Source organism: Clarias gariepinus, chromosome 9 (assembly GCF_024256425.1).
Source record: "Clarias gariepinus isolate MV-2021 ecotype Netherlands chromosome 9, CGAR_prim_01v2, whole genome shotgun sequence".
In the NCBI taxonomy this organism is placed as follows: domain Eukaryota; kingdom Metazoa; phylum Chordata; class Actinopteri; order Siluriformes; family Clariidae; genus Clarias; species Clarias gariepinus.
The window spans coordinates 17,942,336-17,957,546 of NC_071108.1; the positions used below are offsets into that span (position 1 = coordinate 17,942,336).

The window sequence follows — 15,211 nt, forward strand, 5'->3', positions numbered from 1 at the left end:
ATCTGTCTGTGTGGATTATCATTTAGTATACTTACACCCACACAAGGGCAGCATATATATGTGCTTCTCTAAGTTTTCCCCTTTATCTTTAAAGGAGCACTTCTGGGGGGGTTAAATGCAAAATAAATAAAAGGCTGGTTTATGCATTTCAACTGGAGATGACTGTTCTGTCTAAAGGACAGATCAAGAACTCCATCTAATGTCAGAAGATATGTCATCTAAAGGCCACACTTGAAGCTGTAATTTCTTAAGTACAATGACTATTGTTAAAAGCGCTTTACAAAAAAAAATGGAATTGAAGTACCATTGCTGCATATAAAAGCGCAGACTGTACAAATACAGTACATAAAAACCAGCAGGAAGGAAGATATATATAGAGAAAAACACATACAGATAACGCTTGGCAGGCAGCAATTGGATTGGCTGAGCAAAAAAGACAAAATGTAGAGGTCCCAAAAAAGGCAGGCAGAAATCCAGAAGCATGAGTGAGGGAGTAACAGTGTCCAGCTCTCTGAGCCATGGTTTTATGCCATGTTTTGTATAAAGCACCACATGGCTGTGGGAAGAACTTGCACGACTGCCTGCGAGACAAGGCAGGAGCAGGAGCATTGGGGCTGGCACGAAGCTTGGCCCTGCAAACGAAAGCACATATGACACATCTTGGGAGCAGGATTGGTAAAAAGCCTACTCACTCATGTTCAATCTGATCAGCATCGTCAGGGGACACACAGGTGAAGCGCTTAAACCCACTAGACCACTAGACAAACCCAAAAAGACTTTTTATTTGAGCTTACTGAGAAAACAGAATTGTGCCTTAAGCCGGAGTCCCAGATCGTTTTAGGTTCATAATCATGATTTGCCACTGCTCCAATACACCATGGAAAGTGAGTGGAGCGAATAAGAAACATGCTGGCTCCTATATAAAGGCACAGAAAAGAGTTCACGAATCCCTAAGGAAAGACCGGCAATAACTGATAAAGTGCTTCACGTGCTATTACATTATATGAAATGCTGTCTTAAAATTAGTAATGCCTGTGCTCATTAACTTATTGACTTTTTGGACAGCTTATCAAAGCTACCAACAAACAAAAATTAAGAAGTAAAGAATAAAAACTCCTTGTCGCCACATGTTCTGGTGCCACTATGGTAAGTGTTATTACAGGACACCTGGTACAGTAAGTCACAATCAGAGGTGGACGAAGTACACAAAGTAAAAGTAGATATTTCTTAAGGCAGATATTATTTAATTAAATTAATGGATTTACATACTGTATGTACTTGAGTAAAAGCACAAAATTAATTACCTTAAAATGTACTTATGTATCAAATTTACAGGGCATGTATTACGTGACAGTAGTCTTTTTTATAGAAAAAAAAAAAAATCTTTTTCCCAAATGGGAAACCAATGTTTTCATAGCTGCAACTATATCTGCTTCTGATTTCAATCAGAAAGATACAATACAGTACAGATATAGTACAGATATTTGTCTGTAGTGTGCAGTGGACTAAAAGTAAAAGTAACCTTTAATAAACCTATTCAAGTATTATGTACTATATTTCATAGCAATCCATCATCGTGAAAGTGGAAACTGGGCTTAAGTTATGCATAATTCTTACCTTGGATCTTGTGCCATATTGGCTCAGGTGAGTATAGAGCTCATGGGAGCAGTATTAAATCCAGAACTAAAAATAGCAAACTGTCTGTGCATATTTTAAAAGAACAATAATAAATTTCTGAAATTTTATATAAACGTTTAGGCTACATATAAAATATATGTGTATATATTTATATAATACAACTAGTTCTAATACTAACTATTATACTATTCAATATATTGTCAGTGAAATTATAAAAAAAAAAACTTTTTTTTTTTTCATTTACATTTTTCAATAGTTTTTATGCCAAATCCTGTTACAGCTAATGAAGAGGAAAAAATTGGCTTCCATTTTTATTTTCTATCAATAATCATTTTGGGCTTCAAAGCAACTGTTTGTGTTTAAGCCATGTGCTGTAATCTTACTACTACTTAAAAGACACCAGTGCTTCAGCCAAAATTGACATTAACTACTCACAGGTATTTTGAATAGGATGAATGGGTTACCTAGAAAATCAACTCGAGTAGGTGTGCAAGCTAAATCTCTGAATACTTGGAAATTTTACAGCATAAATATTGATGTAGCTTTTACACTAAATATGCTGACTTACTTAAGTTGCCAACTCTAAACTTCCTGGTACTTCTTACCATTACCTCATTCAAGATAGCTATATATATCAATATGTGTATGTATATATATACAGTGAGGTCAATAAGTATTTGATCACCCTGTGATTTTGCAAGTTCTCTTACTCAGAAATCATGGAGGGGTCTACAATTTTCAGCATACAGTAGGTGCATTTCCACTGTGAGAGACAGAATCTAAAACAAAAAATCCGGAAATCACATCGTATGATTTGTTAACAATTTATTTGTGAATTACTGTGTCAAATAAGTATTTGATCACTTGCTTATCAGCCAGATTTCTGACCCTTAAAGACCTGTTATTTTGCTTTTAAATAGTCCATATGCTTCTTACGGAGCCACTCCTTGGTTTTCCTGGCTATGTGCTTTGGGTCATTGTCATGTTGGAAGACTCAGCCACAACCCATCTTTAATTCTCTGACTGAGGGAAGAAGGGTTTTGCCCAATATGTCACAATACGTGGCCCCGTTCATCCTCTCCTTGATACAGTGCAGTCGTCCTGTCCCCTGTGCATAAAAACACCCCCAGAGCATGGTGCTGAAGGTATGGTATTATTGGGATGATACTCATCATTCTTCTTCATCCAAACACAGCGAATGGAGTTAAGACCAAAAAGTTCAACTTTGGTATCATCTGACCACAGGACTTTCTCCCATAACTCCTCTGGATCATCCAGATGGTCCCTGGAAAACTTCAGATGGGCCTGAACATGGGCTGACGTAAGCAGGGAAACCTTCCGTGCGATGCAAGATTTTAAACCATGACGTCTTACTGTATTACTGATAGTAGCCTTGGAAACGATGGTCCCAGCTCTGTTCACGGCAATGACCAGCTCCTCCCGTGTAGTTCTGGGCTGATTCTTCACCATTCTTAGCATCATTGATACCCCATGTATCTACTTAGACTTTGGCTGATTGTGGGGTGCACAGGTGCCTTTATGACAGCTAACGACCTCAAACAGGTGCTACTAATTTAGAATCATGTAGCTATTTAAGACTATTTAAAAGCAAACAACCAGGTCTTTGAGGGTCAGAAATGTGGCTGATAAGCAAGTGATCAAATACTTATTTGATTACAGAAATTCACAAATACATTTTTTGAATAAAAAAAATAAATAAAAAATCATACAACATGATTTCCGGAATTTTCTTTTTAGATTCTGTCTCTTACAGTGGAAATGCACCTATGCTGAAAATTGTAGACCCCTCCATGATTTCTAAGTAAGAGAACTTGCAAAATCCCAGGGTGATCAAATACTTATTATATATATATATAATTTTAACTTTAATGCCCATGGTTTGACCTAATGGTTTCAATTATTATGCCTTAAATTTAGACTGATTCTAGCCATGCACTCACCATGGCTCACTTTTAAGCTCTGAACAATGTATGCCATTGGCAGTCATCTTTAACACCTTTATATAAAACCTGGGCTCAAGTTTATATTCCCTGCTGTATATTTAAATATGTGTTGCTTGCACTATTCATAATCACAGCCTGTGTCAGTTCCATGTACAGATCACTATTTATGACCATTAACACTCCCCTCAAAGCCACTTCATGAACTATAACCTGTGTTTTTGAACTCTTGTCAAGAGTTTTATTTTTTTTTAGCTTCAGCAATACCCATCAACATTCCCCATCTGCTCCCCTCGGCTGTCTTATGGCAATTTGTTGACCATATTCTAGGTAGATTCATTCTCACTCCCGTCCTTTTTTTATCACGCTACTTAGACAAATCACAATCTTTCATTGTTAAGCAAATTCAACCGCATATTGTACACTTCCAGGCAAGAGTTTGGACACACCTTCCAGGCAAGAGTTTGGACACACCTTCCAGTCATATGGTCTTTTCTGATTATTTCTAAAATAATCCAAAATGTACAATAACCTCCTTTAAACAGTTGATATTGAGATGCATATGCTACTTATGGTCTGTTAAGCCTCCATAATGCAAATGCACTTGACAATATGGTTGACAATACTTGCAAGAACTATTCCAGAACAGCTGCCCTTCGTGTCTAAAAATGACAACTGATTGTTGTTGTTATTAACTAAATAACTAATGCCATATGTGATATTTAAGTTTTCGAAAGATATTGTTCTAGATTGCAAAAAATAAATCCAAACTAGTGTCCAAACTTTTGACTGATACTATACCTCAACTTCATGTTCTCCCATTGATTTCATCACCAGCAGATGACTTCTGAAATGATTGATGTATGCAAAAACTGAACATCTGTGAACCTGGTGCTCCTCTTGACTCTGCTTATACTTGAGCCTCACATTATATTCTCACAAAATCTGCCATTTCGCAAGTAACCATTAGAGTAAAACATTAGCTTATGTTTTGATTTTGTAATACACAAATACATTAAATTTCTTTGTTAATCTAAAACTAAACAAACTTCAATATGCTCAATGTTGAACTGTTTTGAGTACTACACACACCAGGCAATCTGTTCATATCACACCTGTGCAGTATCAGTAACACTGGTTACCCTTATCTTCCCGTATTCAATACAATCTAACTTTATTTCTTTCAAAGTCCTGCACAGTCTTGCTCTTGCCTATCTTTCTTTTACATCCCATCTCGCTTCCTCAAGTTCTCTGGCAGCAGACTGCAGTTTCATATACCAGGCTTTCATCAGTGGGTGGAAGGTCATTTAGCGCCAAGGCTTACCCTAATCGTGCTGTGACCACACTTCTACTGCTTCTTTCAAATCTCAGCTGAAATCATTTCTTCAAATATAACATTGTCCTTTCTTTTTTTTTATATGCTAAGCATTAGAAAGCTACCATATAACTTTTAACTGAACAGTTAAATCAGTGCTTACAAATTTATGTTTTATGTCCATAACACATCACTTCTCTTTCACTACTTGTCCTGTTAATCCAAAAAAATTTGCTTTTGAACCCCTACAGCCTATGAGATCCTTCGCACAAAGATAATTATACTAAAAGAATATAATTCACAAAGGAGTCAAAACAGCCGTTTTTTTTTTTTTTTGCTCTTGAGAGCAATAACAATCTCTGTTCCATGCAGATTGGCACAGCTGGAAGATAGTAAAGATGCCAGAGATCAGACAGGTGGCACTAGCACTGGTTTCTGCCAATCCCATTCTGAGGGATGAAATTATATAAAATTATGATTTAAAAGCTACTAGGTGGATGGCAAAATCCCTCATTCACCTAAGAATGACCCATAAAGGATGCCTGCAGTGATAAATAATCCTATATTCAAAGGGTAAAAACAATATATATAAAAAATATTCAAAGGGTAAAAACAAACAAAAAAATCCCTCTATTTGAAATTCTGTACATAAAGACTTGGACCAGATTAAAGGTTTCTGTGCTCCAAGCATTATCTCTGTGCATGCTGTTCAAAAGATCAGATAGGCCTCAGCTTCAGTCTCTAAGTGCACAGACCTCCTCAGTGCCCCCCAAAAAAACTTTAAAATACTTAAGAGGCAGTGAGGCGGGTCAAAGCGAATCGTGATGGAAAGTTTCTCAGCAGGATGGACAAAAGGTCTCAAACACAGCATAGCCAAAAATGTCCACTGCTATTCTGTCAACAGGTTTCTTGAAGCAACAACGATGAGCATCGATTGATTTCCTCCCACCACCTCCAGCTAGTATAGATTGAACTGTCGAGGCCATAATCAGAACAATTCATTCTGGCCAGGGGGCGGGGGGCATTTCACACGGGATAAATATTCAAACATTTAATGAGCTGTCACTTCTCTAAATAAGATTTATGGCTAGGAGGCGAGTTTTGAGAAAAAACCAAAGGAAACTATAAAAATGATATCTGTGTCATGGTGTGAGGACTGATAACGAAAATGGGCTCTTAAGCTTTTCTCCTTACAAAAAGTGGTCCGAGGCTTAAGCCACAGAACTGACCACAAGCAGAGAAGGCTGGAAGCAGCAGGTGAAGTTTTTCTATTAAGGTTTACTAAATATTTCTCAGCATGACCAGTGTTTCATTTCCTTTGTCTAAAAACAAATTTCCCTTTCTCACTGACTATTTTTTAACCAGTGATCCCAACCCCTTTCTGCCCTCTGGAACTGTTTGACACATCCTAGTGCCTTTGGAATTGGATCTCTGGTTAGAGGCCTCTGGCTGTTGCTGAGAATAGCCCTGTCTGCTTGGAATGCGTTGGGTAACTTAGAACAGTTTCACTTGATGACCATGAAGATGGTCTTGGATTCGCTGATACTGGCTGTTCAATAGTTTATATACGATTATATATTTGTATAATAGTTTAGATATATACGTTATATATACGTTTATATATATATATATATATATATATATAGGGTTTGGACAATGAAACTGAAACACTGGCCAATTTTGTGTTGGAGGTTTTATGGCTTAATTTGACCAGCCTGGTGGCCAAGATTCATTGGTTGCACATTCCACCAGTAAGAGCAGAGTGTGAAGGTTTAATTAGCAGAGTAATAGCACAGTTTTTTCTTAAAATATTGCAATGCACACAACATTAAGGGTGACACAACATTATGGGTGACAAAGCATAGTTCAAAAGAGGACAAATTGTTGGTGCGCATCTCGCTGGCGCATCTGTGACCAAGACAGGAAGTCTTTGTGATGTATCAAGAGCCACAGAATCCAGGGTAATGTCAGCATACCACCAGAAAGGACAAACCACATCCAACAGGAGTAACTGTGGACGCAAGAGGAAGCAGTCTCAAATGGATGTCCGGGTGCTAACCCGGATTGTATCCAAAAAACATAAAACCACAGCTGCCCAACTCACTGCAGAATTAAATGTGCACCTCAACTCTCCTGTTTCCACCAAAACTGTTCGTCGGGAGCTTCACAGGGTCAATGTACATGGCCAGGCTGCTATAGCAAAACCTTTGGTCACTTGTCGGTTTCAATGGTGCCAGCAGCAAAAATATTTCAGAAAAAAACAGATCTAAATATTATTGAGCCACTTTGGGGTGTTTTGGAGGAGCGAGTCAGGAAACGTTTTCCTCCACCAGCACCACGTAGTGACCAGGCCACTATTCTGCAAGAAGAATGGCTCAAAATCCCTCTGGCCACTGTGCAGGACTTGTATCTGTCATTTCCAAAAAGAATTGATGCTTTATTGGCTACAAAAGGAGGCCCTACACCATACTAATAAATTATTGTGGTCTAAAACCAGGCATTTCGGTTTCATTGTCCAACCCCTGTGTGTGTGTATATATATATATATATATATATATATATATATACACAGTAAAACCTTGGATTGCGAGTAACGCGGTTTGTGAGTGTTCCGCAAGACAAGCAAAGATTTTTAATAAATATTGTAAACAAACAAGCCTTGGTTTACGAGTAACAAGTATCATGTATCACGCATGCGCTTCGTGTTTTGACGTCGAGTGTCGCGTGATCACAACTGAGCCAACGTTTTTTTCTCTCTCTTGCGTTGCGGAATTGTGGGTAATCGTCTCCCCTGCTGGATCTTAATGCTCGTCTCTCACTGGTATAATCAACATCCATGCAGGCGTGTACTGTTTACTATAACACTGTGACCACATGCGTGTGTGGAAAACATACTTTATTTTGTGTTTGAAAGCGTGTGTGTACAGCGCGCGTGTACTGTTTTTTATAACACACATGTATGCGCGTGTAAAGCAAAATAAAGTCTCATTAGAGGTTACAAAAACATTTTCTCCCTCTCTGTTGTTATGTGTATGCGTGGTGTGTGCGCGCATGTAATTTAAAACCGTGCCGGTTCACACTCTCTCTCTCTCGCCTTTAGTGTGTGTCTGTGACGCACACCCTCTCTGCTTCACACACTGAGGCGAGAAGGCGAGAGTGTAAACCTGCACGGTGTCAAATTACCTTTTTTCTAAGGTAAAGGCATGTTAATTTGTTTTATTTTTTCTTTATATTTTTATAATTATTATATTATTATATATATTATTGTGGTATTTATTTTTTTGGGCTGTGTAACGAATAATTTGTATTTTAATTATTTCCCATGGGAAATTTTGCTTTGATTTATGAGTGTTTTACGAATACAAATTTTTGTTTAGTGATATATTTACAATACTGGGGATTATTAAGGCTTTAACAGCCTTAATAATCACCAATTAACAGCATCTTGGATTAGAGCCGTTATGAAGTCTTTACAGATCATGAGTAGCAGATACATCAAAACATTAACTGTTCAAAGGAGATTATTGCATAATTTGGATGCCTTCAGTACTACTTCACAATGTAGCGTTAGTATATATGTTTTTTTTTCTTTCCCCTGTAAAGCTAGTATGTGACATTGACCATTGTTTAAAGTGCTGTACAAATAGAATAAAACAGAACTGAATTAAATGGTACCCTGGACAATTCTCCAATTCTCCTTCTCAGTTATAAGGCAAAGAGATCAACATCTTGGTAGGTTTGCAAACCAAAATTATTCAGAATGTGTTTACATTTTTTAACTTTCCTTTGAATTGAAAGGCTCATTTTGTTACCATGCCTTCAAGTATTCAAATGGAGATGAATGACAAATGCAATGAAAAACTCGGTTGAGCAAGTCTTATGAATAAAATATTTCTACCCTGATAATTTAAGGTCACAGTGCTACACTCCACAGGGTTTAAGGGCGCATGGAATGGTTTGAAGAGTATGATGTTAATCATACTGTTCTAATGCATCATGCCTTAGTCACCATTTTGCAAACCCTATCTATCTGGTATTCATTCAGGTTTAAAGAGTAGACACATTTGTTTCTGTTGTTGGAAAATAGTTGTTATGGTTAAGGTATTTAAGGGTGTGGGTGCATTTAGCCACCAGAGGGTATTTCTGGGTGCATCTGGTCAGTCCATTTGTCAGTAGTCATACTGTTGCTGCCACCTATCTTTTATATCCATTATGTAATATTTTTCCTTTTCTACCTGTATAATAGTATATTCTGGTTTATGTAAGTTCTATTTTTATATAACAGACTGTCTTAATGAGCATTTCACTGCATGTCATACTGTGTGTTTTTGTGTGTGTGACCAAAAAAATTGAATTCAAATTAGCTGTGAAAGGTTTTCCTCAGGACAACCAGAAAGACAATGATGCTTCACTACTTTACCCCATACCTTTCACTTAATTAACTGCTTCAGCTAGCTAGCTGCTTGGAATAGCAGCATTGCTAATCATGTCAACGTGAATGGGTGGGTTGTGCTGTGTAGATAAATAGTACCACTTGTCTTTTCAGCAATGTCCTCATCAATAGACTGCAAGGACTGGGTATGTACTCTACATTGACCTTTTTAACATTTCTCACTGGTTCTCCTTAGGAGAACCACTGACCACTGCATTCTCATCCAAAAAGCGAGCAAAATCAAGGATGTCCTGATATCCCATTACAGAACAAAATCTCAGTGACATAAAAAAAACAGAAAGTTCAAGAATGCTATCCACAGTTAGTGCTAAATTTCAGTCTAAGAGAAAATTCATGATCAGTTCATGTCTAAAGAGAAATCTTAGGACCAACGATGTCATGCTGCGCAAGTAACAAGGAAGATTATATTGATCTGCAAACTGTGGACAAGATGGAAATAGACAAGCTGGCATGAGCGGCTTGGTCTGGATCTTGGCCATCTGGCCAGCACTCTTTACCACATTGAGATGCTGTGGCTGCTGAATACAAGTATGTGACCACTGCATTCTCTTTGCAGTGCTGTAAGGACATGAAACCTATGCTTCTTTCCTGCTACAGCTAATTAGCTCATGACAAGAGAGGCGGGTGTGTTCCAGAAAAAAAAAATAGAGAACTAAGGATAAAGAGGAAAAATAGTGATGACCTCCTCAAGTCAAAGCAGCCTTAGAAATAGCTGACCTACTTGTAGACACACTTTCTGATGTCTGTGTGTCCTCAATGAAGTAACCTATATAGCGGCGTAGTCTACATAATGTGGAGTGCGGAAGTCCTCTCAGGCAAGGCATGAGAACTGATGAGGGTGCGGATAGCAGACAGGTTACACGAGGGTCTTGTGTGTGTGAATTGTATGGTTCGTTTCTTGATCCACCTTTGGTTCATCTTAAACAGGCAGTAGACGATCCGTATTTTTATCCACCCACACTACTTCCATATTCCTCCTTGACACCGCAGTAGAAAAAGGTGTTAGCTCACAGGTTTAAAAAAAATGCTGTTTATCCATTGCATAACTGTGTGCTTCTTATAATACATCATCCTTTTTTGGCTTCTTCATAGAAGATACGAGGGATAAAAACTTTGGTGACTTGATGAGCCGTTTATTTGGTGTTAACAGTGTTGATTGTAAACCAATTATAAAAAATCCATTTGCATTCGCATCAGAGAAGCACATTATCTATAATACAAAGCTACAATGTCAGGAGAGGCTAAATTTAAGAGAAAATGTGCCTGGGGGGAGAGGGGTTTTGACATTCGTCTGCATAGGAGCATGTCTAAAACCGATTCTGAATGAGGGGAGCAACAAAAAAAAATCCATGATAATATTGCACATCCTTTTCACTCTGCATTATAATGCTGGATGCAAAATGTGACATGAATACAAAGAGAGGAAAGAAGAAAACTAGTAGAACTGACTGCTTGTTACAGTATAACGTTTTCTAAACTAGAGATTTGGAAATGAACAAAGACGTTTACAAGTGGACGAACATCATTTAGATGTTTGTCGGAACATTTTCAATCTAAAGAGAACACCAATAAATCTTTTAAAAATGTTTTCCAGGAGAACGGTGCGAAAAGACTTGAGGTTTCACACTGAGCACACACACTGAGTCTCTACGCTGATCACAGGCTACTTGAAAAGAAGTTAGAACATTTGTCTGATAGCCTAATATCTGTAAATTATACAGTTTTGCACTTCACCGAATGCTGTGTGACAACTTTGCAAAAATGCTTTACTGAAAGAAAAACGCTGCGTCAGAGTTTTATGATTTAGACGACTTCAGGCTTTCTGCTGAGAATGTGTTCGATTCGGCAGCACTATCTGAACCTGAACATGCACTGCCTGGATTATAGTCTTATTGCTGCGCTCCAACATGGCCAAATAAAAAAAATAAATAAATAAAAAAGCAGGACAAGCTGACCTGAATTCAATTAAAAAAACTGACAGTGTTCAATGAAGCCAAGACTTTAAAGCAGCCATTAAGAGTTCTATTATGATCGGGCAATGGGTGCTCACCTCTGGGGCTAGAGGATCTGTCTGGGTTGTTTTGTCAGCTTTTTGCCAAAGGGGTTTCTGTGCAGAACGGGCAGCTTCCTATAAAACATACACATACATCATACAAAATTACACTGAAGTTTTACATTAGAAGTCAGGCTTCATCACAGTTCTTCTCTATATGCAACATTAAATTACATCTTTAACTTTGGAAACATTAAAAGGCATGGCTATAAATTTTAGAGCAGAAGAACAGCTTGATATGTATAGATAGATACTTAATATTAATATTAGAGATAGATACTTAATTAATATTAGAGAGCCAATAGATGTGGTTCAGAAAACAAAATTGCCAATAACCTCAGAACAAAGAAAAGGAAAAAGAACAGAAAATATGAAAGATGTAGGCAAGTTTCCACTATAGGCTGTCAGTTTTAACAAGATATGTTTGTAGTATGGGCTAGAAAGATAATATAAGAATGTATTTCTTAAATATTAAAAATATTCTAAATGATACTCTGAGTGACATGCTCATCACAGGCATGTAACAAGGTTAGATGAAGATAATGATTTGAAACATTAAAGCACTGACTTATTCAGCCAGAAAATTTAAAGTAAACTCAGTGGTGTTTTGTCTTGAGGGACTGGAGAGATTGGGTTGTTCTTGTTTGAGATGTGCAAACAGAAAAGGCGTAGTACTACTCTTCCACAGACACTTGTTTGCATAAGAAACAAGAAGGTGACCTTTTGAAACGGAAAAGTAAATGTAAAAAAAAAATAAAAAATACATCAATAAAACATTAGCATCTTCTTAACACAAAGGAAAATAAGCTGCAAGTATCTTTGTACTCTAAAGCCTAGTGACTATGTGAAGTTCTACCTAAAACCTATAAAGGCAATACAAAAGTTACACAAAACCTGCACAGCCACATATAAATAATCTAGTTTGGAACACATACGTAAGCAATCAATCTAATAGCAATATTACAATGACAGAGTGATAAACATTCCACACTTTGATTCCATCCTTCACTTTACCCCCATCAACGGGACAGAACAATGCCGTTTAAAATTTGATGTGCTTTTAAGAGTGCTTTTCAATCACCTTCACAAATCAATCCGACAAATATCAATTTAGCAGGTGAAAAACCATTATGACGGCCTTTCACATTATAGCTGGAGTATTATTCTTCATTTGTCCTCTTGCATTTATAGCCTCTTGACTGCCCTCTACAGTTTTATTCAAGCCCCCCTTCCTTCCGCTAACACGTCATTTCATTTTCCCTCCACGGTGCGAGACCATAAATTTGGGCAGGAGCTGTCATATTTCTCCTTCCAGCATCCATCCTCTTGCGGTTAGGACACACAACAGTGTGTTTGTCATAGTGAGTGCTAGAGAGCATATGGTGCCTGGTTCACAACGCAGTGAGTGAGCCCATGACAAAATGTTTCCAGCGCAAACTGGAACACTCTTCGGCATCTGCATAACTTAGAACTGCATTTTCAGGAAAGGGAAGGAGACACCAGCTAGACATCAACGACCGTCCATTATTTATAGCCTTGGTGCCAGCTAATTATGTAGCCGCAACAAAAAGGAATTAAGTAAAGCAAGCATGAAGCTGTAGCATGTTAATCTTGGTTGCCTGTGAGAAGACTATAGGCATCTTGGCTGAGAAAATGGAGGTGATGTGTATGAGGGTTTGACTTATCTCACCAGCTCAGTCTGCAGAAGCAGGATCAACTCATCTCTCTCTTTCAGCTGCTGCTGCAGGGAGTGGCTCTCATCTCGTCCTGGATCCTACACACACACACACACACACACAGACAAAACCTGATATAAAAAGGGCTACTTTATTCAGGCCATCTCTTTTGGTAGAAACTAGCTTTTCAAGAGAGAGGAGAGGAAGTGAATAGGAGTGCAATCTTACACTGGAGTCTTGTGTACTGTGAACCTGCTCTCCATTTCCAGCAAGTCTGGTCAAAATCCATTATACGGTATGCACATGAAGGAACCATACACTTTAAAGGCACCAGTACTAGACCACCAAAATCTCCAAAAGCAGGTCATTTCCCAACTAAAGAAATGTCGATGCCATCTGTGTCTAAACTTCCTCGTCTGTATACATATACAGGTCGGATCTGGCAACTAATGTACTGGAAATAAAGAGCCCTAGATACACCACAGTTGCTTTCCAGACCAGGTTTCATTTAAGATAGAAAAGGGATTAGTCACACTGGGGAAATACAGTAGGGCAACATGAAAGTCTTGCACATATAAGTGCATAATGTTGGGGATAATCATACTAATTATGCTGCTTTAAAAGCCTATAATATGCCTGAGGTTGTATATTGGGACCCACAGAAGATAATTTAAAGATTTATTTCTCCAAATCCCTAAAAGAAATTTGAAGGGCTGCTTTCTTGGGTTTTTTTGGAGCACAGCCAAGGGCTAAATATAGGGAGAGGAGCACATGGGAGTGCAGACCCCATCACCTGTGGATAAAGTGAATAATACAAAGAGCTGAACGTCTGTATTACAAATACTAATAAACCTACAAAAGTAATAATGATGATATTGCTTTACTTAAAACATGCTTATATTCCAGAGTTGTCTGACATTTGTTTGTTAAAGCAAAATATATATTTTTTTGAATGATTTCAAATGATTTAATATTACTGTACATTCATCTGTAAACAGAAAAACAAGGAATACTGAAAATCTACAGTACTGCCACTTAATTGTTATTAAACCACTGGATCATAATGCAGGAATGAGTATCAATCGCTAATCAATTTCTCTGCTTGGCTGTTAAAATACTCTTCATCCATCTAAGAAGGTTTTTACCTAGAGATTTAAGAGTATGTCTTTGGAGGATTTGCCAATTCAGTAACAAGATCAGGAACTGATGCCAGTCAAAAAGAACTGGTACACGGTCAGCATTCGAGGTCATCCAAAAGTTTTAGTGGAATTGAGATCAGAACTCTGTGCAGGCACCTCGAGTTCTTCAACTCCATGCTTGGCAAACCGTGTCCTCATAGTCCTTGCTTAGTGCATATGCATGTTTTGGCAGCTTAGCTCCAGGAAAAGAAATTGCAATGCTACAGCATCCAAAGACATCCTATACATGTCGGCTTCCAACTTTTGACAACAGTTTTAGGAACACCAACAAATATTTGTTTATATAGTGTGTATACACACTACAGTACTGTTCTATACATTGTTGGCATCCAAGTTTAAATAAATAAATTAAAAAAAATCCACCACCAATCCAAGGGTGAAGGAAATGGGGAGATAGGGAGACTGTCGTGTGGCACTTATCTGCACATGGTTGTTATTGTGACATTTACTGCTGGGGAGAGTGTTTCACGACATTGCACAAGAGAAATTTTTTTTTCTTAAAACACATTAGTGCATACTTTACCATGATTTTTCTAACTAGAGATTTATCCAATTTCAGACAGATTGTATTTGAACAAACAAGTTCGTAACTCTCCAATCCTCACCCAACCCCCTCCTACGCCACTGACCACCTCAATCCCAATTTAACCCCTGGGCACAGCTGATTTCACTTAAGATCTGTTCATTTGTTTTCTTTTATGGAAATTCTTACAAAGTTTTTCATCTCATCCTTACTGTATATCACTGGTTGTGTTATCATATAAGCATGTGATCCATAAACAAAACATTCGCCATTTTGTCTGCCACAGAAAACACCATCAAGCCAAATAATGAACCATTGGCTAAATTTTCAACCGTGGATTTTACTGACTAGATAACACTGCATGTTAAGAAACTTTGATCCGTTGGATATTCA

The 15,211-nt window shown here is 37.8% G+C and overlaps 1 protein-coding gene across 2 annotated transcripts in view; it reads right to left on the minus strand.

Moving 5' to 3' along the window:
• ccser1 (coiled-coil serine-rich protein 1) overlaps positions 1 to 15,211 on the minus strand; it is an 87,906-nt gene that overhangs the window by 26,018 nt on the left and 46,677 nt on the right. For both annotated transcript variants that reach the window (XM_053504774.1, XM_053504775.1), the window contains exons 8-9: positions 13,111 to 13,194; positions 11,418 to 11,495 (exon numbers count right to left, since the gene is read on the minus strand). In XM_053504774.1, coding sequence (XP_053360749.1) covers positions 11,418 to 11,495; positions 13,111 to 13,194 — 162 coding nt within the window. The remainder of the gene's footprint in view (positions 1 to 11,417; positions 11,496 to 13,110; positions 13,195 to 15,211) is intronic.